At 45.0% G+C, this 23010-nt stretch overlaps 1 protein-coding gene across 11 annotated transcripts in view; it reads left to right on the top strand.

Moving 5' to 3' along the window:
- Positions 1-23010, top strand: part of TENM4 (teneurin transmembrane protein 4) — a 755231-nt gene that overhangs the window by 724879 nt on the left and 7342 nt on the right. For all 11 annotated transcript variants that reach the window (XM_057408504.1, XM_057408506.1, XM_057408511.1 and 8 more), the window contains 3 exons: positions 5458-5754; positions 6939-8553; positions 14346-14488. In XM_057408504.1, the coding sequence (XP_057264487.1) occupies positions 5458-5754; positions 6939-8553; positions 14346-14488 (2055 nt within the window). The remainder of the gene's footprint in view (positions 1-5457; positions 5755-6938; positions 8554-14345; positions 14489-23010) is intronic.

Here is a 23010-nt window from a genome sequence, read left to right as displayed (position 1 = left end):
GCTCTTCCCTGTGAGGGTGCTGAGGCGCTGGCACAGGGTGCCCAGAGAAGCTGTGGCTGCCCCATCCCTGGCAGTGTTCAAGGCCAAGTTGGACACAGGTTCTTGGAGCAAGCTGCTCTAGTGGAAAGGGTCCCTGCCTGTGGCAGGGGTTGGAGCTGGATGAGCTTTAGGGTCCCTTCCAACCCAAACCATTCTGTGATTATGTTTCCAGGGAAGCCTCAGAATAATATCTAGATTCCTGATGCTTCCTGATCTGTTGAACTTGGGCTCTCAGGGCCGTGCGTTGCAATTGTCATTGCTCCCCTAAGTGAAGTGTTACAAACAGCTACAACCCAATGGCCCTTTCCGTGCTTGAGACTGATGTGTTTTGAAAACCTTGTTCCACACACTGCACCGCAGACTTGTCAGGGCTCTTTAAAGATCTCCCCCTGCTAACTGCTTGGCAAGGCTCGTAACCTGTCCTGTGCACTCACCCTGCACCTTGCTGGTCTCAGTCATGAGCTGGTGAACGGTTCCTGGGAAGCTGCTCAGCACCTGGCAAATTCAGAGCCTTGGGGAAAGATGCTTAGTGCTGCGCAATGCCACCACTGTAAAAGGATTGCAGCTATTCAGTTGCACTTCAGCTTTGCAGCAAATGTTAATCGTAGAATGGTTAGGGTTAATGCTCTGGTTTCTCGATATATGTTTCCCAGTCCTTGCTCTTCACCTCTCCCTCTTCCCTGCTGCGTGACCCCTGGCATCTTGGTGTGATTTCTCCCACCTCTCCTCACTCACACTTGTCAAGTGTTGCTCTTCACCCTCCCCAGCCCAGCCTCTGCTCTTTTCCCCTTGTTTCAATAGGCTCTATTCTGCTATCAGAAGAAAACTGAAGCTGGTCCTTCAGTGGGAACTGCTCTGTACCTGCAGATCCCTTTGCAATGGTTTGTCTGGGGTATTTTCATTCTATTTTATTATTTCATTTTAAAAACGAATGGAATTTTCAGGCAGGTTTTCTGTTGAAAGGAGTGACCCTGCTGAAATCTGCCACAGCTATTTGGTGTTCAAAGCAGTTTCCATTCACTTAGCCACAGCTCAGCTGCCCATGTCAGTTTTATCTTCCCAAATTCTCACAGTAGATTCAAAAGCAGAATGTGTCTTTGCTTTAATATTGTCCTGCAGTTGCAAACTGCATTGCAAAATGAGTTTTCAGGCTGGTTAATGATGTCCCTATAAATCTGCCAGCATTTATTCACATTTTGAGCCTATCGGGACCCTTCTAGTGAAGCAGAAGAGCATCTTACATGGTTGAAGGACTCAGTTATGGCTCTGTTCAGGGGTTCAAAATAGCTGAGGGTGTACAAGATGTTTTAAGCTGCTTGTCTGTACCTGCATGGCAGCATCTGCACCCCTAAGACATAAACCTGCAAGGTGCTAATTGCCTCCCTGGGGATTGCCTGACGTTTAATGTGTCATGTTCTCCCCTTCCCTCCTCCCAGTAATTGCTGCTTTCCCTGGCAAGGGAGAAGCTGAGGGAAATTAAGTTCAACGTGTTTTTTGTTCATCTGGGGACATGTTATCGTTTTCAGCCATGTGTGAGTAAATCACTGCTTTCCCTCTCCCCTCACCCCCACTGCCCACATGAGACAGCAGCAAAGACATGGTGCTCCATGGGGAAAGAACATACCCAAAAAGGCTGCAGCACCATTCTGTGAAGCCTTTGAGATGAGAACAGGATCTGGCCACTATAGAAAAGGGAGTTCCCTGAAACCAACATTCTTTGTTCTGCCATCGCATGGATCCACATAGAATCATAGAATCATAGAATAGTTAGGGTTGGAAAGGACCTTAAGATCATCCAGTTCCAATTCCCCTGCCATGGGCAGGGACACCTCACACTAAACCATGGCACCCAAGGCTCTGTCCAAGCTGGCCTTGAACACTGACAGGGATGGAGCATTACAACCTCCCTGGGCAACCCATTCCAGTGCCTCAGCACCCTCACATAAAGAACTTCTTCCTTATATCAAATCTAAACTTCCCCTGTTTAAGTTTTAACCCATCACCCCTTGTCCTGTCACTCCAGTCCCTAATGAAGAGTCCCTCCCCAGCATCCCTATAGGCCCCCTTCAGACCCTGGAAGCTGCTCTGAGGTCTCCACACAGCTTCTCTTCTCCAGTCTGAACAGCCCCAACTTTCTCAGCCTGTCTCCATACAGGAGCTGCTCCAGCCCCTGATCATCCTCATGACCTCCTCTGGATTTATTCCAGCAGTTCTACACCTTATGAGCTGTGGCCCTTCCTCTCACAGCTGTGGGGTATTCTTATTCTTACATGTTAAAGCAGACCCTTTCTCTTCTATACCACACACCCTATGGAAAGTTGTGATGCTCTGATCCACTGTCCCCAGCAGTGGGACATCTCCATAAACTGGCTGGCTATGAATTCAATCCATCACTGGCCAACAGCAACACAGAGTCCATCTGCAGTGAGTGCATTCAGCTCCAAGGAACAGACTCCTTCCTTTTTAAACAAACTTGATGTTTTTCAATGAAGAAGGACATAAAGTAATCTCTGACAGTGGAGCAAACAGGACAGCCAAAAGAGAGCTGCTGGCTCAGCTCTTTTATTCCCTTAACCATGGAAACTCCTGTTGTAAGTCACTTTGTTTTTCCCAAGACCTTGGCAGCAGGTTAATGGTAGCATCAAGACCAGACACTCCCCAGGACCAGCGTGACCAGGGAGGGATGTGCTGCTACTGCTCCTGGTGTGTTGACTAATGAGAACAGCCCAGCATCACCTCCACAAGGTGTTGAGGTCTGGAGATGCTCACCTCAATAGCTTTAGCAATTCACTGGGGAAATTGCTTTGTAGGCAACCATTTATCACATGGATGTTGTTGGCTCCAGGAGCTCTCATTGCAGAAGTATTGTTTGCCCTCCTCTGCTGAAGGTTGCCAGAGTGTTTGCAAGAGAAAGCTTCCCTTTCTGTGCTCTTGTGCTCCCAGGGAGATCAGGGCATGGTGTTTAATTATCATTTAAGCTAAAGGAGCTCCCTAGGAAACACTGGAGAACTCAGAGATGGTGGTGTGATTATGCTGTTGCTTTCCCAAAGCAAGCTGAGGGATTGAATGAAGTATTATGGAACATGAGTCTGGGGTTAAATTTAGTCTCTCGTATATTATAGAGGGATGTCAAATACACTGTGAACCGGGGATTTAGATTTTCCCTGTCTCAATCCTGTGCTGATCACAAGCCTTGTCAAATGCTCTGAGGGGCAAAAGCTTTTTGCAGGAGCTTTTCAGACCCTGTTCCAGGTTAAGGACTCGGGGATGTATCACCTTATTTAGCTGCTCACCATAACACATGGTTATTGGACTGAAGCCCGCGGCCCTTTCAGTTCTGCTGTGGAAAATTCCCTTCTATTCAAGACATGCCGTTGAACAAGGATGGGTTCCATATTTGAGAATACAAATCATTAAAAGCTCACAGAAAGGAAGTTTGGTTCCAACTAGTCCTGCAGAAGTCGCTTGCCAGAGCATGGGGAGAGTGGGATGACTTAGGGCACCAGTAATGGGATACAGGGATTTGGACTAAGCTGGAGAGCCATCCGAGGACCTGTTATTTGGTCCTTCCAGCACAGAGAATGGCACTGCTGCTGGCACACAGGTCAGGGGACCACTTTCAGCCTGGACATCAATCCCAACCCTGGAAGAGCTGTCTCCAGCTCTCTTGGCAGAGACCAGGAGCAGAAGAAACTGCAGCTGCTGGGCTGGATCTGCTCTGCAAAGAGGTGGAAGGCAGAGATGCTGTTCCTTCCTGATTTGATTTTTTTGCAAACCATTGCCACTTCTGTTACCCTATTTATGGCAGCAAGAGCCGACTGAGAGAACAAAATGCTCTTAGCTCTATGTGTGCATCTGTACTTAGAGTCTTGATAGCTTTGTAGTTATTTTCCAGCTCGCCTGTTACAGCGGGCTGTTGGCTGATTCCTTCTTCCATCACAAATGTACATTCTATTTTGCACATATTTAATTAGAACATTATCTGTTTTCCACAACGCTTCTTCCCTTGACTCATACCTGCCTTTTACCATTGTTCTTCATTAATTGAAAACCACTGTTGCACTTGCCTCCTCTTACATCATCCTTGTAATTACATCATGGGCACTGATTCCCCAGCTCCTGAGGTGCCTTCTTTTGAATTCCAACGTTGTGGTGTCTCTAAGCTTCAGTTAGGGTTGGAAAGGACCCACGCAGCACAAAAGCACTGCAGTGGTCCTGCCTCTCCCTCTCCTGTTCCTCCAGGGCCGAGGAATCCCTTCTTTATTCTACCCCATCCTTTCTCTTGCTGTTTAGCACTCAGATACTCCCTCATCCCTCAAAATATAGCGGGAATTCAATCATACACCCTAAAGCCATGGCCAAGATCAAAGCCAAACCAGGGCTGAGAACAGTGCTCAGGTCAGGAGTGTTGGCTTTATCCAGAGGGGCATAAGGTAGTGTTATAACTTGGTCTGAAGACCCTGCAGCAAGCAGCAAACCCTGGTTTATTGCCTGCAGCTAAAGGGCTGCAAAGGGAGTTTGAAATTTACCCAGGAAGAGTCTCTTTCTAGAGAAGAGGGGTTCAGCAAATGAAAGAGGTTTAAAAGTGGTGGGATGGCAAAACAGCTTTCTTCATTGGGAAGCTTGTACTGGGAATGTGGGGTTTTCATCCTTGCTCAGTGCTTTGCTGCTGTGGCAATGTGCCTTTGTGAATCTCCTTGCACACAAGTTGTATTATCAGGTTCTTTTTCTGTTGCTCTGTGCTACAGTCCCTGAATGAGGATGTATTCCTGCTCCTAGCTTTGAAGTAGATACCTTTGATCTTTGGAAATGCAGAGGCAGTGGAGGGAACAGGAGTGTAATTATGCAACACCGAATAACCCCAGGACAATGAAGCTAAAGCTGCAACTCTCACACAAAACCTCCCGCTCTGTGTAACATCTACAGTGGTCGAAGCCTCCATACTTCATCTCAGGGGAAAGGCTCAACCTCCAGTGCCTGCAGTATATTCTCTGAGTATATAGACTCAGAGAAAAACTCTGATTTCTACTATGTTGACACAACATACATCTTCTTTCTACAAGCATTATTTTTGATGTGCATGGCAGCAAGACTGTATAACCTAGGTTTGAGAAGCAGAGTACTTCGCAAATATTCCTTGCAACAAGTTGTCACTCTGTCTTCTGTAGGGCTGTAATCACACCTGCTGTAGCAGTTCTAAGCCTAGGTTTGGGATATGAGCGATATTCCTTCACCATGGTGATGTTTCAGAATTACCCTGGTTTTCTGCCTCACTCCTCACTGAAGTCAACAGAAGCAATGTAGGATTACAAACGGGTACTCTCCAGTATGGTCTAAAGAGGTATTTGGTGAAGAAAAGGGTGGTCTTTGTAACTTGAACTCTTTCCAGCTTCCTAATTCTCCCTCTTTATCCTGTAGGTTCACAACAGAAACCTGCTGTCCCTCGACTTTGACCGTGTGACAAGGACAGAGAAGATCTATGATGACCACCGCAAGTTCACGCTCCGCATCCTCTATGACCAGGCAGGGAGGCCCAGCCTGTGGTCACCCAGCAGCAGACTGAATGGGGTCAATGTCACCTACTCCCCAGGAGGACATATTGCAGGGATTCAGAGGGGCACAATGTCAGAAAGGATGGAGTATGATCAGTCTGGCAGGATTACATCCAGGATCTTTGCTGATGGCAAATCATGGAGCTACACTTACTTAGAGAAGGTAAGAATCCTCTTATCAATTAGAGATGGTGTGTTTGGTGCAAATGGGCTTTACTCCTTTGACTTTAGTAGAGCAGTGCTCCTTCACGCCAGCTAATTTATGGTTCTTATGGTCCTATGCTCTAAGGTGCACATATTGACTTTGATGCCAGACCACCAAAGAGCAGTTGAAAACAGCCTGAGAACTTTCTTCCCAGCCACACTGAGCTCTTGTCTTAATGCTGTGAAGCTTTGGCATTTGAATTTTTAAGCACGACATTCCTTTGTTGAGTCAGCTGCAATATAAAATATCTCCAGCTGAAGTCACAGGAGTGAACAGTAGGAATTTCCAATAGGATTTTCCATGTGAAAACAACCCGTACACTCTGACGTGTAGCCTTCTTCTAGGGGCCCATTCCTGCTTCGTAGGAAATACGTGTAATTAAGTCTGAGGCATGAATCCAGTCAGATTACTGTAGCACACTGCAGCATTGTGTGTAGTCTGCATTCTGTAGGTTGGCATGGGACTTAAATCCTTCTGGGCATTACCATTCATCATTACACTGCCCAGTGTTCTATAGATCCATACGTGGCATACCTGGGGCTGGAATGTTCTATTCCTGAGTTTTGCGTAGAGCCTATGCCTACAACAGTTTAAGGAAGGACTTACTTTTAAAAGTAACTTTTAAAAAGCAGAAAATATTGACTTGCTCTTTGTATTATACAATCCATGTGGATTGTTTGTTATATGCAAAAAGAATCCCAGAACAGGAAATAAGCAGGCAGGCAGAAGTTTGGAGTAAGAGAGTAATAGACGATATGGAGACACAGTGAATTAATTAGGCATTGGAAGGTGTCAGGGGATGCTTTTTCAAGCACTGTTTAAGTAGCTCTACCAATTTTATTCATTTAGTGTGGAAAAGCTATTGGCACGAGGAATTTGGGAATTAGCTGCAGGGTATTGATTGAAACAGCTGAGCATTCTGAACTTAGACCTTCCTCTGTGCATTTTTTATGTGACCCACTCCTACTTGGGGACCCTCGATGTGCTGGGCACACCTCTCACCATTTAACCCTGTGGGTGCAGAGATTTATGTCACTCGCCCTACTCTTTGGATTGGAGAACTTTGCATGCTTTGTAAGAGTTTAGTAGCATTTTGACTGCAAACCAGGAAGATAACCTATGCTTTTCTCCCTCCCATCCAGTCCATGGTGCTGCTCCTTCACAGCCAGAGGCAGTATATCTTTGAGTTCGATAAGAACGACCGGTTGTCATCGGTGACCATGCCCAACGTTGCTCGCCAGACTTTAGAAACCATTCGTTCCATTGGTTACTACAGGAACATCTACAGGCCACCAGAAGGCAACGCCTCGGTCATTCAGGATTTCACAGAGGATGAGCAGCTCCTCCACACGTTGTACTTGGGCACGGGGAGACGGGTCATCTACAAGTACGGCAAGTTGTCCAAGTTAGCCGAGATGCTCTACGACACCACCAAGATCAGTTTCACTTACGATGAAACTGCTGGCATGCTGAAGACCATAAACTTGCAGAACGAAGGGTTCACCTGTACAATCAGATACAGGCAGATAGGACCCCTCATCGATCGGCAGATCTTCCGCTTCACTGAGGAAGGCATGGTGAATGCACGCTTTGACTACAACTATGACAACAGCTTTCGGGTGACCAGCATGCAAGCAGTCATCAACGAGACACCTTTACCCATTGATCTCTACAGGTATGATGATGTGTCAGGCAAAACTGAGCAGTTTGGTAAATTTGGAGTCATCTACTACGATATCAACCAGATTATTACCACTGCTGTCATGACTCACACTAAACATTTTGATGCCTATGGCAGGATGAAGGAGGTCCAGTACGAGATATTCCGGTCTCTCATGTACTGGATGACTGTGCAGTATGACAACATGGGGAGAGTGGTTAAGAAAGAGCTGAAGGTTGGGCCTTATGCCAACACAACAAGGTACTCATACGAATACGATGCTGATGGCCAGTTGCAGACAGTGTCTATCAATGACAAACCCCTCTGGCGTTACAGCTATGACCTAAATGGAAACCTCCATTTGTTGAGTCCAGGGAATAGTGCCCGGCTTACACCGCTCAGGTACGACCTCAGGGATAGGATTACTAGACTTGGGGATGTGCAGTACAAAATGGATGAAGACGGCTTCCTGAAGCAAAGGGGCAATGACGTTTTTGAGTACAATTCAGCTGGCCTGCTCATCAAAGCCTACAATAAAGCCAGTGGATGGAGTGTGAAATACCGCTACGATGGCCTAGGAAGGAGAGTGTCTAGTAAAACCAGCCATGGCCATCACTTGCAGTTCTTCTACGCAGACCTGACCAACCCAACCAAGGTCACCCACTTATACAACCACTCGAGCTCCGAGATCACCTCCCTCTACTATGACCTCCAAGGCCACCTCTTTGCAATGGAGCTCAGCAGCGGTGATGAATTCTACATAGCTTGTGATAACATTGGCACTCCTTTGGCTGTCTTCAGTGGGACTGGCTTAATGATTAAGCAGATACTGTACACAGCATATGGGGAGATCTATATGGACACCAATCCCAACTTCCAGATCATCATTGGCTACCATGGAGGGCTGTATGACCCACTCACAAAGCTTATCCACATGGGACGGAGAGACTATGATGTGCTAGCGGGTCGCTGGACAAGTCCAGACCATGATATGTGGAAGCATCTGAGTAGCAATAACATAATGCCTTTCAACCTGTATATGTTCAAAAACAACAATCCCATTAGCAACTCTCAGGACATCAAATGCTACATGACAGGTAAGACATTTAAATTCATTAATGTATTCTAGAGCTTGCCATGGTTTAACCCCTGCCAGCAGCTAAGCCCTACAGTGCTGCTTCCTCAGTCCCCTCAGTGGGATGGGGGAGAGAACTGAAAGAGTAAAAATGAGAAAACTCATGGGTTGGGATAAAGACAGTTTAATAAGCAAAGCAAGAGCCACATAAGCAACTCCTTGTGCCCACCCCAACCCACGCACTGGTGGAGCAAAAAGGCCTTGACTTTGTATAAGAACTGCTCAGCAATAGTGAAAACATCCCTGTGTGCTCAACCCCGTTCCAGCACAAACCCAAAACATAGCCCCATACTAGCTACCATGAAGAAAATTAACTCTATCCTGGCCAAAACCAACACAACAGGTTTCTTCCCTCTTAGTATCCTGGTCACCATGAGGTTTTCCAATGTTTAATATAATGGGCGCAAGCTTTTCTTTGCCAGTTGATGCCTATGTCCAGAGTATCTTTAATTCATTAGCATAGATGGAGATGGTAATTCCCAAACTTGTTTCCTTTCCTTTTGTTTGGTGTTCTCTTTATTTTGCTTCCAGATTTTCACCCCCTCAGATATCCCAAGTTTAGCTACCAGTTAATGTGCTGATAACCTTTCACTTTGTAGAGGGGCAGCTCTGTTTGCACAGTTTTGGCTAGAGATCTATTTGTAACTAAACAAATGACATGCAGATTTGTTTTAGCAGAATGACAACAGCAATTTAAACCTTTTATTACAGTCAGCCTACACTAACCATGTAGTTAATCATAGTTAATCTGCCCCACAGATTTAACAGTTTCTACTAAAAGTCAATAAATGCAGGTGGGTTAGACTCAAAAGCCACGTTTAGGCCATACCTACCCCACAGCTTGACGTAAGTTCTGAACTGCTTCCTCAGGACTTTGTTAAATGGCAATAACATGAGTTCTATGTGTGGGGGTTTTATACAGAAAATCATTCTGTGGGTTAAATGTCCTTCGTATATTCATAGCATCCTAGAATGGTAATATCATTTAGGTTGGAAAAGACTACTAAAATCATTGAGTCCAACCATTAACCCAGCACTGCCAAGGCCACCACTAAACCATGTCCCTGAGTGCCATATCTACATGATTTTTGAGTACTTCCAGGAATGGTGACTCCACCACTTCCCTGGGCAGCCTGTTCCTGTTCCTGCTTGACAACCCTGTCTAATCTCCAGTCTAAACATGCCCTGGTGCAGCTTGAGGCCATTTCCTCTTGTCTTACTGCCTGTTACATGGGAGAAGAGACCAACCCCCACCTCACTGTAACCTCCTTTCAGGTAATTGTAGAGGGTGATAAGGTCTCCCCTAAACCTCCTTTTTTCCAGGTTAAATAACCCCAGTTCCCTCTTCACAGGACTTGTGCCCCAGACCCTTCACAAGATACATTGCTCTTCTTTGGATATGCTACTTGTGAGAGAGCCTCAGCACCCTCAAAGTAAAGAACTTCTTCCTTAAATACAGTCTAAACTTCCCCTGTTTCAGTTTGAACCCATCACCCCTTCTCCTGTCACTACAGTCCCTAATGAAGAGTCCCCCCCCAGCATCCCTATAGCCCCCCTTCATACAGTTAAAGGCTGCTCTGAGGTCTCCACGCAGCTTCTCTTCTCCAGGCTGAACAGCCCCAACTTCCTCACCCTGTCTTCATACAGGAGCTGCTCCAGCCCCTGATCATCCTCGTGGCCTCCTCTGGACTTGTTCCAACAGTTCCATGTCCTTTTTATGTTGAGGACACCAGAACTGCACACAATGCTCCCAAGTGGGGTCTCATAAGAACATGGTAGAGGGGCAGGATCACCTCCTTCGACCTGCTGGTCACACTCCTTTTGATGCAGCCCAGGATACATCTATCACAGCCTCCCCGTATGCAACAATATTTGTGTTCCCCTAAGTTGTGAGATTGGATCAATAGCAAAAAAAATAAGCTAAGATGTTATAGGATATAAATCCTGGGTTGCTCTGTTCCACTTGGTTTTCCAGCCATTAGGATTTGTGCTTCCAGGTTCTTCTGCAATAATCATAAGGATTAGATTGTTTTGGGTTTTTTTTAATGAAAAGCTGTTTTCTCCAGAGCTGAGAAGTTGATGCCATGAGGGAAGTGAAGTATGCCAAAAGATGCAGACAAAGATCCTGTGTGATGGCCTCACTCTGATAATTAAGGCTGTCAGGGAATATACTTTGAGATAACTTCTATCAGAAAATGCTTATTTGTCAAAACTGCATTTGTTAATGGGAGGGGGTTGAGCTTGAGCGATTTCTCAGCAGAAATGCTGTAAACAGCTCTCAGAATTGCCTCAATGACAAATTCCAGCATAGCCTAAAAGAAAACTTCCCTCTTGTTTTTCAACCTTTGCAAGTTACATGTAAACTAATGATTGAAAAGTGGAAAGGAAAAATTAAGGAGTCAAAACCAAAATGGAAGATCAGTATTTGCAGTTGTTGCCTTAAGCTTGTCTATCATAGAATCATAGAATGGTTTGGGTTGGAAAGGACCTTAAGAGTATCCAGTTCCAACCCCCTGCCATGGGCAAGGACATCTCACACCAGACCATGTTGCCCAAGGCTCTGTCCAACCTGGCCTTGAACACTGCCAGGGATGGAGCATTCACATCTTCTCTGGGCACCCTGTGCCAGCGCCTCAGCACCCTCACAGAGAAAAACTTCTTCCTTATCTCCAACCTAAACTTCCCCTGTTTAAGTTTTAACCCATCTCCCCTTGTCCTATCACTTCAGTCCCTGATAAAAAGTCCCTCCCCAGCATCCTTGTAGCCCCCTTCAGACACTGGAAGCTGCTCTGAGGTCTCCACGCAGCTTCTCTTCTCCAGGCTCAACAGCCCCAGTGCTCTCAGCCTGTCTTCATACAGGAGGTGCTCCAGCCCCTGATCATCCTCGTGGCCTCCTCTGGACTTGCTCCAACAGCTCCATGTCCTTCTTACGTTGAGGACACCAGAACTAGTTGTTAACAGTTCCTTCAGGATGTATTAGCAGAGTTTTGTTTTCCTGCTCAAGTTAAGACAAGAGGAAATTTCCAGGCCTGTCTTGGTGCAGGTGAGCAGGTTCCCACCCAGCTCTGATGATGAAATCAAGATGTTTAAACCCAATACTTTGATATTGTATATGCACTGAATAATTTTTCCATGGTCTTAAAAGTTCCATTTTCTTTCTTTCAAGAGTACAGAGCTCAAATGCCCTTTTTAAGTCTCTCCACTCCCAGTGCATGGAAGAAGCAGGTGACCAGATGGGATGAGTGCCGTGATGCAAAGCTGCTGCTCTGGCATTTCTTCCTGCTGAAGCTTTCAGGCAACTCATGGGCAGGACCTGTGACGAGAGTGGCCTTGTCATCACAACCAAATGTGCCCAGGGAACCACTTTCTGACCCTACATCCCCATCCTGATCCTTATGTCCTTATGGGAGCTCAGCACCCAGGACAAAGGCAAACAGCACATGCTGTGTTCTCCAGTGATGAGGTTTCTGAGCTCATAGGTACAAATTGAAGACACATGTAGAGGGGACAACAGAGAAGCAGGTATTTATGTTTTGAGAGGCCCATTGTTAAACATTAGTGTTTTAGTGATTGTACACTTCATGGCACAGAGCTTTGCTGCCAGCTTCAGCAATCCTGATGGATTGAACTGACATTTCCATTACATGTGTCTGCATTAAGCACTCTTTTTTCTTTGCCCTCAAATGAATTTGCTGTGAAATGTGTTGGCAGGGTTACTGTAGCTGAAGAAAAAAGCCCCTCAGTGATGTGAAATGCACTTTTCTGTCAAAAAACTTGTCACTGCCTCTTGGCAAATTAATATTATCCCCTCTGGTTTCTCAGCTCCACACCTTCCTCCCATGTTTTGGGATAGCTTCTTTTTCTGTGTGTGTGTTCCGGGGAGTCCAACACTTCTTCCCAAAAAGAACAAACTCCTGTTTGCAAATGTTTTGAAAGTCAGTTTGGTATCAAAAGAAAGAAGGCTTGTCTTGAATCTTTCAGACACATTACATGGGTTTTGGCTGTTCAGCATCACTGCTGTGTGGTCTTTTTAACAGCTGTGAAGTGCTTGGGAAATGGTTCCTGCACCAATGCCAGCCTTCACTGGTTTACTGAGCACCAGGTCTACAATATGTGCATCACAGGTCTTCATTTGAGGAAGAAGTTCTTTACTGTGAGGTTGCTGAGGCACTGGAATGGGTTGTCCAGAGAAGCCGTGAATGCTCCATCCCTGACAGTGCCCAAGGCCAGGCTGGACAGAGCCTTGGGTGACATGGTTTAGTGTGAGGTGTCCCTGCCCGTGGCAAGGTGTTGGAACTGGATGATCTTAAGGTCCTTTCCAACCCAAACCATTCTATGGTTCTATGATTCTATTTCAGATGAGAAGGATTTGGAAGCAGGCTGGCTTAGCACTAAGCAAGGAAATACAATCAAATGAGCCTTTTAATTTCTTTCCCTCCCCCCTCAACCTCTCTGTTTCCAGAAGACACTCCAGAAATAATCTCTACATTGAATGAACAGAAGTGGTTTTATTACAGAAATCCTCCCCCTTCCACATGGATCGTCACAAGGGCTTCTTGGGCATCTGCCCAATGGCAATGTTTTGGCCTGTAAGAAAACAAGCAACAGATATAGAGTGTTTGTTTGGCTCCTGGTTCTCCAGTCATCTGGAAGCACCTTATTTGCCGCTCTCATCCATAATGTCCTTTCTTGACCAGCTCTTCAACACACTCCTTTAGTCTCATGGGCAATAAGGAGGAAATATTAGAAGATGCATATTTGGTTATTTAAATCAATCCCTTCTTCAGATTGTTTTAACGTTTATTTTGTTTAGCAAAATGAAAATCAAGCCTCTTGCACATCCAGCACCAGCCCAATCCCAGTTACATCCTAATACTTAAGATCCCATGGAGCACATATTAGTTGAACTTCATAGGTTTGGCTTGGTTTGGAAGGGACCTTAAAGCTCATCCAGTCCCAACCCCTGCCACAGGCAGGGACCCCTTCCACTAGAGCAGCTTGCTCCAAGCCCCTGTGTCCAACCTGGCCTTGGACACTGCCAGGGATGGGGCATATACACTGATTTTCACTGTAATGTACCTTGCAGGTAGTGTGGAGGCTGATTTTAAATGTAAAAGATGATGTGACTTTACACTGTTTTAATACTCAAACTACACCTTCTTATGAAAAATGCCAAGAAACTCAGGACTGAGGTGGAAAAGCCATGGAAAAAAGCAGAGGATATGTCCATGAGCACCTGATAAATGGCTCTGATGTTTGTCATGGATGTCCTACTGTTCTGGCTCACATATCTCTAAACTTAGTCTTCAGCCTGCAGGCCCTTTGAGAGTCATCAGAAGAGGAATATTGTGTCTGAGGTGACTTTAGGACTGCACAACACTTCCCATTCAGCTGGAGCATCTCAGCCTCCATTATTGCGGTGGTGCTCCTGTGCTTCTCCTGCATACCTTAGAGCAGTGCCAGGTCCCTGATGCTGAAGGTTAGATGTGGCATTGGCTTTGATTTGGGCCATTTGGTCACTGCCAATGCTTGGAAAATGCAGAATTGGACTGTGATTGGATGTGGAAAGCCTCGCTTTGACACATGGTTCTTTCAAAGACCATTAAGATTTGTGCTCTTCACAGTAAATAGACACTCATCTTTTTGGCCAGTCCTGCTACAGTGCCATCAACACAGGGTCCTGCTCTGTGCCTTCTCCTGGGCAATGCTGCTGGAGAGATCAGGTAATCTATTTATGCTTCTCTTCCCTTCCAGATGTCAACAGTTGGCTGCTCACCTTTGGGTTCCAGCTACACAACGTTATCCCCGGCTACCCCAAACCAGACATGGATGCGATGGAGCCATCCTATGAGCTAATCCACACACAGATGAAAACCCAGGAATGGGACAATAGCAAGGTGATCCATGCAACTCCATACTCTACCTCACACCCTTATAAGCAAACTATACAGTTGCAGTCTTTATTAAAAACCCTCTAGCAGCATGTGCTCCCAGATGAACTGGGAGATTAAAAGCGCTTCAGTCCCCGTTACAGCAATGGAATCTGACTGAATAATCACATTTTATGGTCCTTATTGCCATGGTGGTTTTTGCTGTGATGTTTTCTGGTGGTTGCTCAATTGAATGGTGTGTTCCAGTTTCTTCCTCCCACAAGAGGCCCTGTTACCACATATCGCAGGCTCAGTTCAAATGCCTTTGCACCAAGGATGCTTGGAAGTTTAAAAAAAGCAAATCTTGATACAGAAATAGTTTCTATGGAATATTTTTGCTAGAAATTTATTCACTCTGGTTTAAAATGTCTTAAACAAGTCACAGTACTTGCCTAGGAAACTGTTCTGCATTGCAGTGGGTCTCACCAGGAAGAAGTTTTAGGTGAGAGTTAATTTTCATCTTACCTGATGGTGTTTAATCCCAAGTCATCATGTCCCACTTTAAGAACAGGCCTGCATCACAAGCCAGTTCAGTTGAGGCTTGCACAAAATTCAATGATGAAATTGGCAAGAATGAAAGCTTTTCCAGCCCAATCATTTCCCCCTCTCTTCCTGTTGGGAATTACTTAGCTGAAAAATAGAGGCAGAGTTGTTAAAGGTCTGCACACTGGGTCAGGATCCGAGAGCCCTGTGTTACTCCCTGCCCTGCTGCTTATGGGTTGTATGACCTTGCAAAAGTCAATTACTCCTCAGGATACTCTTTAATCTCCTAGCTTGGTTTATTCTGGGGTTGCCGTCCTGTATTTAGTCTGGATCCTCGTTAGACTGAATTCCTGCTTGCTGTGTATTCAAACATCACGGGAGCAGCGAGGCACCGATGTGCATAGGGAGATCAGGATGTAACATTTAACATATAATAAAATGATAACAGTAGGAAGTGGAAATGATTCCAGCTGTTCTCCTGGCCTCTTTATCTACGAGTTCACCGAAATCTCACTGTCCTGCAGCAGATTCTTGAGGTCTTGTACACATATTACACCAGGAGGGTAAAAATACAGTGTCACATTTCCCGAACCACTCAGAGGTATGAACAAGATACTGAGTATTAATAGAATAGTCATGTGTCAGCCCATCCTTGGCACTCAGCCTTATAGCTATGGTGAGGACAAGCTAGAATGTACCAGCTTCAACTTCAACAAGAGATTTATATTAAGCCTTATCACTTTATAATAGAGGGGGACAGAAAGAACTGTGCCTTTTGCTACAATGGCTGAGTTGATGCTTGAAAACACCACAAGAACTCAGTTGCGTTTTGGAGCTCAGAGACTCCTCTTTTGCTTCTCACTTCTTTGGATTAAACAATAAGATGCTAATAGAGATTATTTCTGTAATGAGAAATAGGCTGAGGATTTTTCCTCCTCTCTGATGTGACACAGGTTCCCCAGGCAAAGCTGTACAGGAGAAAGCAAACGGGGAAAGCTCATTCAGAGATTGCACAAAAGATTGTCTCTGAATCATTACATGCAGTAGATAATAACTCTCATAGAGCTGCTATAGAAATTGTTATCATTGGTGTTGCTATCATTATTACTATATCATTATTCTATCATTAGTTTATTATTATTATTATTATTATTATTATTAGATTTATTGAATAGCCAAGTAACTTGACAGCTTGAGATGAAGACTGATGCTTGCTCATGCAGGCAGCTGAGCTGGGAATAAAACCAAGGATCCCCCTCCTTCCATCCATCCATTTTAGATGAATCTGCCTGAATGAGCAATAAGAAAGAAAGGAAATCTCCATGTCCCTTTCAGGTTTTTAAAGCAAAAAGCTGCAGTGAGGACCACGCAGGGACCTGCTTGCTAAAAGAGTGCTTTACACAGCCATGGGGCTTCCAGATGAGTCACTTTTACAGTCAAGTGTTGAAAGTGGATTTTAACCGTTTCAGGCTGTTTCATACCCTTTCCCTGTGTTATGACAGCAGCAAAACAAGAGCATTTTTAATGTAGACTACACTTGCAGGATCATGCTGTGATAGCAAGTGGCTCTCAGATGTAATAGAGCAGGATCCCCTTCCTTTCTGGCACACCCAGCATATCGTAGCATGTATTTGCATCAAATAACCCCATTCACAATATGATACCTGAAAATATGTTTGTTCCTGAGCCTGTCTGTGCAGCCGACACTGATGTTTCACAGGAAGTTCTGTTCACTCCCAGCCCTTCCAGCTATATATACACACTTCCATACACGATCCAGCCCTCCTTCCTGCTGCTTCTCTCTGTATTTATGGATGAAGCATGTGGAGGAAAATAGAAACTTTTGAAAATTCAGAATTAAACAAAGGTAAATGGGAGCACAGGAAATATTTTTAGATAATATTAATATTATATATAAATATATATTATTATCTATTATATAATATATATAAATAGATAAATAGATAAATAGATAAATAGATAAATGTAATAGAAATATTAAGACTATTTTAATAAATGTTAGTAATATTTAGAAATATTAACAATATTTTTAGACTGATCAAAGTGTGAAATGATCTTCCAGAGCATATGGAGTAAGCTGCAGATCTTTTGTCATTTAAAAGTAGCCTGCACAAGGCACAGAACAGTGCCCATCCTTGCAGTCGGGGATGTTCACTAGATGCAGGTCGAAGGAGGTGAGCCTGCCCCTTTACTCTGCTCTTGTGAGACCTCACCTGGAGTACTGAGTGCAATTCTGGTGTCCTCAACATAAAAAGGACATGGAACTGTTGGAACAAGTCCAGAGGAGGCCACGAGGATGCTCAGGGGCTGGAGCACCTCCTGTATGGAGACAGGCTGAGAAAGTTGGAGCTGTTCAGCCTGGAGAAGAGAAGCTGTGTGGAGACCTCAGAGCAGCTTCCAGTGTCTGAAGGGGGCCTGTAGGGCTGCTGGGGAGGGACTCTTCATTAGGGACTGTAGTGACAGGACAAGGGGTAACGGGTTAAAACTGAAACAGGGGAAGTTTAGATTGGATCTAAGGAGGAAATTCTTTCCTGTGAGGGTGCTGAGGCACTGGAATGGGTTGCCCAGGGAGGTTATGAATGCTCCATCCCTGGCAGTGTTCAAGGCCAGGTTGGACAGAGCCTTGGGTGATATGGTTTAGGGTGAGGTGTCCCTGCCCATGGCAGGGGGGTTGGAACTGGATGATCTTAAGGTCCTTTCCAACCCAAACTATTCTATGATTCTATGTCTTCCAATCCCAGGTTTCTCTGGGTCACATACGCAGATAAACCATAGTTAATTTGAGCTACTCCACTGGCTTCTCTGATCTGTAGCCCAGCTTTTATCAGAGAGGAATGAATAACAGGAGCACAGCAGCAAAGCAACTAACTCCACATAAATGGCTGTGTTGTTTCTCTTCGGAGCGCGTAGCCACAGGGCCCTGGCTTCTCCATCCAAAACACTGTTGGTTCTTGCCTTCCAGGGCTGCAAGGTGGGAGGGATAATTCTGACCGTGAGCATCCACCAGCTCAGAAAGAGGCAGCGTGCCATAAACCGTGCTCTAACCCCCTGCAGCTCTGCAGTGACATTGAAAATCCAATACTCTGTTGGGCAGCACTTCCCCCCCCCCCCGCCCTCTTCTCTGTGACCATGAGGCTGTCACTAAATTGTTTGTTGAACAAGTTCAGTGTTATTGGCACCAGGGGATTCTGGGTGACCTCTGGCGCATTGTGGAGCTGATGTACCTGAATCCAATTTCTCTTCTTCTTCTTTTTGCCCTCTTTATTTTCCCCCTTCTCTTTTTCTTGTTGAACTGACAGGTAATTGCTTGAGCTAGAACAACTCTACTTGCAGGGAGGAGTGGTTTGGTGCAGGAGCTTATATTGTTAACTACATCGTATTATTCTCCCCATCCCATGAGCACTGCGCCTCCAGAAAGGCTTCTGTTTTCTGCAGTGCTCATTCCAGGCTGTGCTGGAGGAGCAGCTTTTGGTACCCCTTAGGGAACAGCATTTTGGAGCTCTGGGATGCTCAGGCAGGGAGTGAGCTTCAGGGCTGTGCTTTCTGGCAGAGCTTCTCCCAAGGACAAGCTGTTTGAGGGGCTGGCTCTGCCAGTGTTCATCATTCAGAGTGGGCATCCTGATGCTGAGGGTGCTTTGTCCTGGTATTGGGCCATCACACTGTCTGCACCTCTGTCCATCAGCCCCTAGTTATGTTATGCAAAAGCAGTAGCCAGTTTTTACTGGATCTAATGCAAGGAAGGGAGTTTAAGTCTCAAAGACATTAAACTCTTGAATCTTAATGAAAATAGATGAGCAAGAAAAGAAGGCAAATCCTCTTATTTCCCCACAGATGGAAACCTGCTTGATGAGCTCAACTTCATTATCCCCTTGCAGCTGTACACTGGAGAGATGGAGAAGAGACCTGTCCTCTAGGCCCAAGAGTGTTCCATTCATTGCTAATCAAGCAGCATCTGCAGCACTGGCCTTGCTGGCCAGTTGCTCACTGCCATTGTCCCACTTCGTGGTTGGCAGGTTCCTGAGCAAGCCCATTGCCCCTCAGCACGAAGTGCAGCCATGCTGATGGATGGGTGCTTGATAGGTTGCTGTGATTGATCCCCATCTGAATGGGGACTCATCTTAGAATCATAGAGTCAGCTAGGTTGGAATAGACCTTTAAGATCACCAAGTCCAACCTTCACTCTCTTCAGGTGATGGCCGGGTTGAATGAAGCAAAGAAGCTGATTTCCAAAGAGTGATTTTGTTAACAGAAAGGTTGGGATAAATAGGAAGGAGTTTATTTCAGAGAAATCATAACTCCCAAGTCTTTTAAAGAAGTGGCTTTCTGTGTTGTAAGCCATATGGTGGCAAGAGAAACACCTATCTGTGTATAACGGCACAGGGATGTAAAGTAACTTGGAAACATGTTCACTTATTTCACATCTTGGATCCTTGATGGGAAATTAAAGCTTTCAGTCTCACACTGGAAGGCGGTATTTAAAAACAACAGATGATGCTATCTGGCTATGGTATTTTGAATCCTCAAGAGGTGCTGGCAAAATGAAATGCAAGAGGCTATTCAGAGATCTCTGTAATGTGCTGTTCTCTTGAGTTCCGTGCAGCAGCAAGCAACTCATGAAGGTCGTTCCCTTCTCTCCAATGGGTTGTTAGTAGATAAAGTGAAATGTCACCTAAGGACATCTGGTTAAAAAAAGGCTGTGAGGAAAAACAAACCCAGCATATTTGTCACTCACATCTAGCAACAAACATTGAAATGACTGTGAGTTCCCTGCTTCCTGCCCTAAAACTGGTTTTATAGATACCTTGCTAAAAGCAGCAGCATTATTTTAGAGAGTACCACATGCCATTGCAGCATTTTCTGTTCCTTTTCCTTGCCAGTTCGTTAAAATGAGTTCTAAAATGAAACAGAAATGGTAATTTCCAAGTCAGGGACACACTGCCTCTTTGAACTACATGTAATCTGTTTGCCTCCACCCCCTTTCTATTCACAGCAAAGCACACAAGCTAGCTGCACACTGGTGTGCCTCGATTTATTGGGTTTATTGTTTCAGTTGGATGTGTTTGCTTTTCCTTTTAAAAGGTGATGTTTCCAGATATACTTTTTATCAAAGAAATGCAGTGAAAAAGTCATTTCAAAGTCATCCTGGCCTCATTTTCAAGATAATAGAGATGTGGTTAGTTATTGTAATAGTTAAGTGATGATGATGTTCAGCATTACAGCTTTGCACGTGTCTGATTTCTTACTTCCCAATGTGATATAAAATGGGGAGAGCCCAGAAGGCCTATAACCAGTCCCCAGTGGAAAACCCTTTGGATGTGATTTTGTTCTTGATTAAGACACCTAAGTTTAGGTCTCTGCCTGTGAACTTGGTATCCAAGCACTTATTATAGCCAGCAGAGATCTACAGTGAACTCAGCTGCTGATGCCATTTGAGATTATAGAATCATAGAAACATAGAATGGTTTGGGTTGGAAGGGACCTTGAAGATCCAACTTTCCTGCCACAGGCAAGGACACCTTTCATTAGACCAGGTTGTTCAAAGCCCTATCCAGCAACCTAGAGTTTCCTCGTATCTATCCTCATATCAATATCCTCATATCATATTCCTGGACTTCCTCATAACTACAGCATGGATTATCTACACTCTTCTAGAGCAACAATTGGTGGCCCAGCAGGGTTCCCCATAGTGTTAATGTTCAACACCAGCCATTTAGGTGACTTGTCAGTGAAGCCCAAAGGACTGTTCAGATTGTCAGCTGTTAAGAGCTACGAGCAAATGCAAGACTTAGATATGTAGATGTCTAGGTGTGTGCTATATGTGTGCCCCCACTGTAGTCTTCCAGTGTCTAGTTCATGCAGTCAGTGGGGCTCGTTTAAAGGGCTGTCCACCAGTTACAGATTCATAGAATCACAGAATCACAGACTGGTTTGGGTTGGAAATGACCTTAAGATCATCCAGTTCCAACCCCCTGCCATGGGCAGGTAACTGCTCAGTTTCTTTGACAACTAAGGTGGTTCAAGCTCTCAACTTCACAAATCTCCCACCTACTGGGTCCTCCATGCCCAATCAAGAGATTCCCAACTGTGTGGCTTTGGTCAACCATTGGTTTTAGCCACCAGGAAGTGCCAGTGTCAGTCCTACAGTTGTACATGCAGCAGGAGAAATGCATTCCCAGTGTAAAGAAGGAGACAACCTGAATGGAGACCAGGAGGACATCAACAAGGCGGTTAGCCTGGTACCCTGTGTGTGTCTCCTGAGGCAGGAGGCGGCAGTGCCTAATACAGATGATCTAGATCATGTGTAATCCTTAAACTTCCAAGTCCTGCCAGTTGCAGGGTGGGTGCTGTTTGTTTTCTCTCTAAATGGCATCTGGATGAACAGTAAAGTAGTGGAAATTGTATGAGTTCATATAGTATCACAAAGCAGTATGCAGCTAGACCAGGGGAAGGTCCAGTATTCTATCATTGGGTCATAAATTCTAATAAAATAAAATAAAATAAAAAACATAAAATAAAATAAAATAATAAAATAACATAAAAATATAATAAGGTTTTCTTTTATAATGGGCAAATATCTGAAATTCAATGCTATGTAGAATTATACCATAAGATGGAAAACTGAAAATTCCCTAAGGCCAGAAGGTCCCAGGTCATTGAGCTTGAGTAAGGTAGATCATGGCCCAGCTCTTGGCTGTGATACCTGTAGTATCAAAGCATGTACCAACCAGGCTAGCATCCATCCTGAATGAATAGCAAAGTCAATGGCAAACCTCTGAGTGAGCTGCAGTGCTGAATCCTCTCTTTATTTAATGCTTTGAGACCTTTCTCTGGAAATAGCCACTGTGGAAATGAGGGTTTATTTCCTTTCCCATGCCATGCTACAAGTCTCAGTTGGGAGGAGCACACTGAAATGCCTGCTTTATCTGAATTGTCTTAGAGTAACAGAATCAACCAGGTTGGAAAAGCCCTTTAAGCTCATCCAGTCCAACCGTTCCCCAGCACTGCCAAGGCCACCACTGCCCCATGGCACTGAGGCTTCATCTCCACGGGGTGTGAACACTTGCAGGGCCGGTGACTGCAGCCCTGCCCTGGGCAGCCTGTTCCAATGCCTGAGCACCCTCTGGGGCAGGAATTGTTCCTCAGCTCCATCTAAACCTGCCCTGGTGCAATGTTCTCACCTGAGCCTTTACCTTGTGGACAGTTTAAGGCAATATCCTTCATGGATGTTAAATTCCCTCAAAACAATTGGGAATGCAGCAAACTTCTCTTTTTAGCCTGTTTTTAATCCCGGATCTCATTCCCTTATCGAACTGAGTCTTTGGCAGTGGCAGGAGAGTTTTGTCTTAGCATCCTCTTGCTTTTGTGATATTTGAGGAAATGATTGTTCATGAATAGGGGTCTGTGAGAAGCTGGAGCTGCCATGAATTGATGAGAGCATTTCCAAAGACATTCTGCAGTAATGATGAGCTGCTCACTCGCTGTGTGCTGGCTCCATTATACACTAACAGCAAAAGCAACTTTGTATTGTACCTGACTGCAGATGATCCACGCTGTTGTCCTTCTGCAGTTTTGATTCAGTGTAAGCCAGAACTCGAGCATCAGGTGTGGCTGGCCTTAGCTCAGGGAGCCTGACACATCCTAAAGGGTTCACAGGAAATAGGATTTGGATTTAGGGTCTTCCTTGACTTGAAAAACCTGCTTTGGCCAGGTCAAAATGAGATCTAGAAGGTTTATGGCCACTCTGAGGGTCATACCTGTAATGCAGGGCTTTGGAAGGTAGCATAAGGAGTTACAAAGTGAAAATAGAGGGAACATTTACAAGTACTTCCAGACTTTTTCACAGAAAATCTGAAAGCCTTTTGTAAAGCATTGTGGCCACAACATGAATGATTTCTTATGTGCAGGTGAAGAACACTGAAGCAGAATGCAATTACATTGTCCAGATGGTGACCCTCACACCTTTTTCACCTGTACATCATTATTTG

Source organism: Pezoporus wallicus, unplaced genomic scaffold (genome assembly GCF_028554395.1).
Source record: "Pezoporus wallicus isolate ANWC-B61680 ecotype Strahan unplaced genomic scaffold, APGP_CSIRO_Pwel_v1 contig_7461, whole genome shotgun sequence".
NCBI lineage: Eukaryota > Metazoa > Chordata > Aves > Psittaciformes > Psittacidae > Pezoporus > Pezoporus wallicus.
The sequence above is the reverse complement of the archived record's forward strand: the minus strand, read 5'-3'. Positions and strand labels throughout refer to the sequence as shown.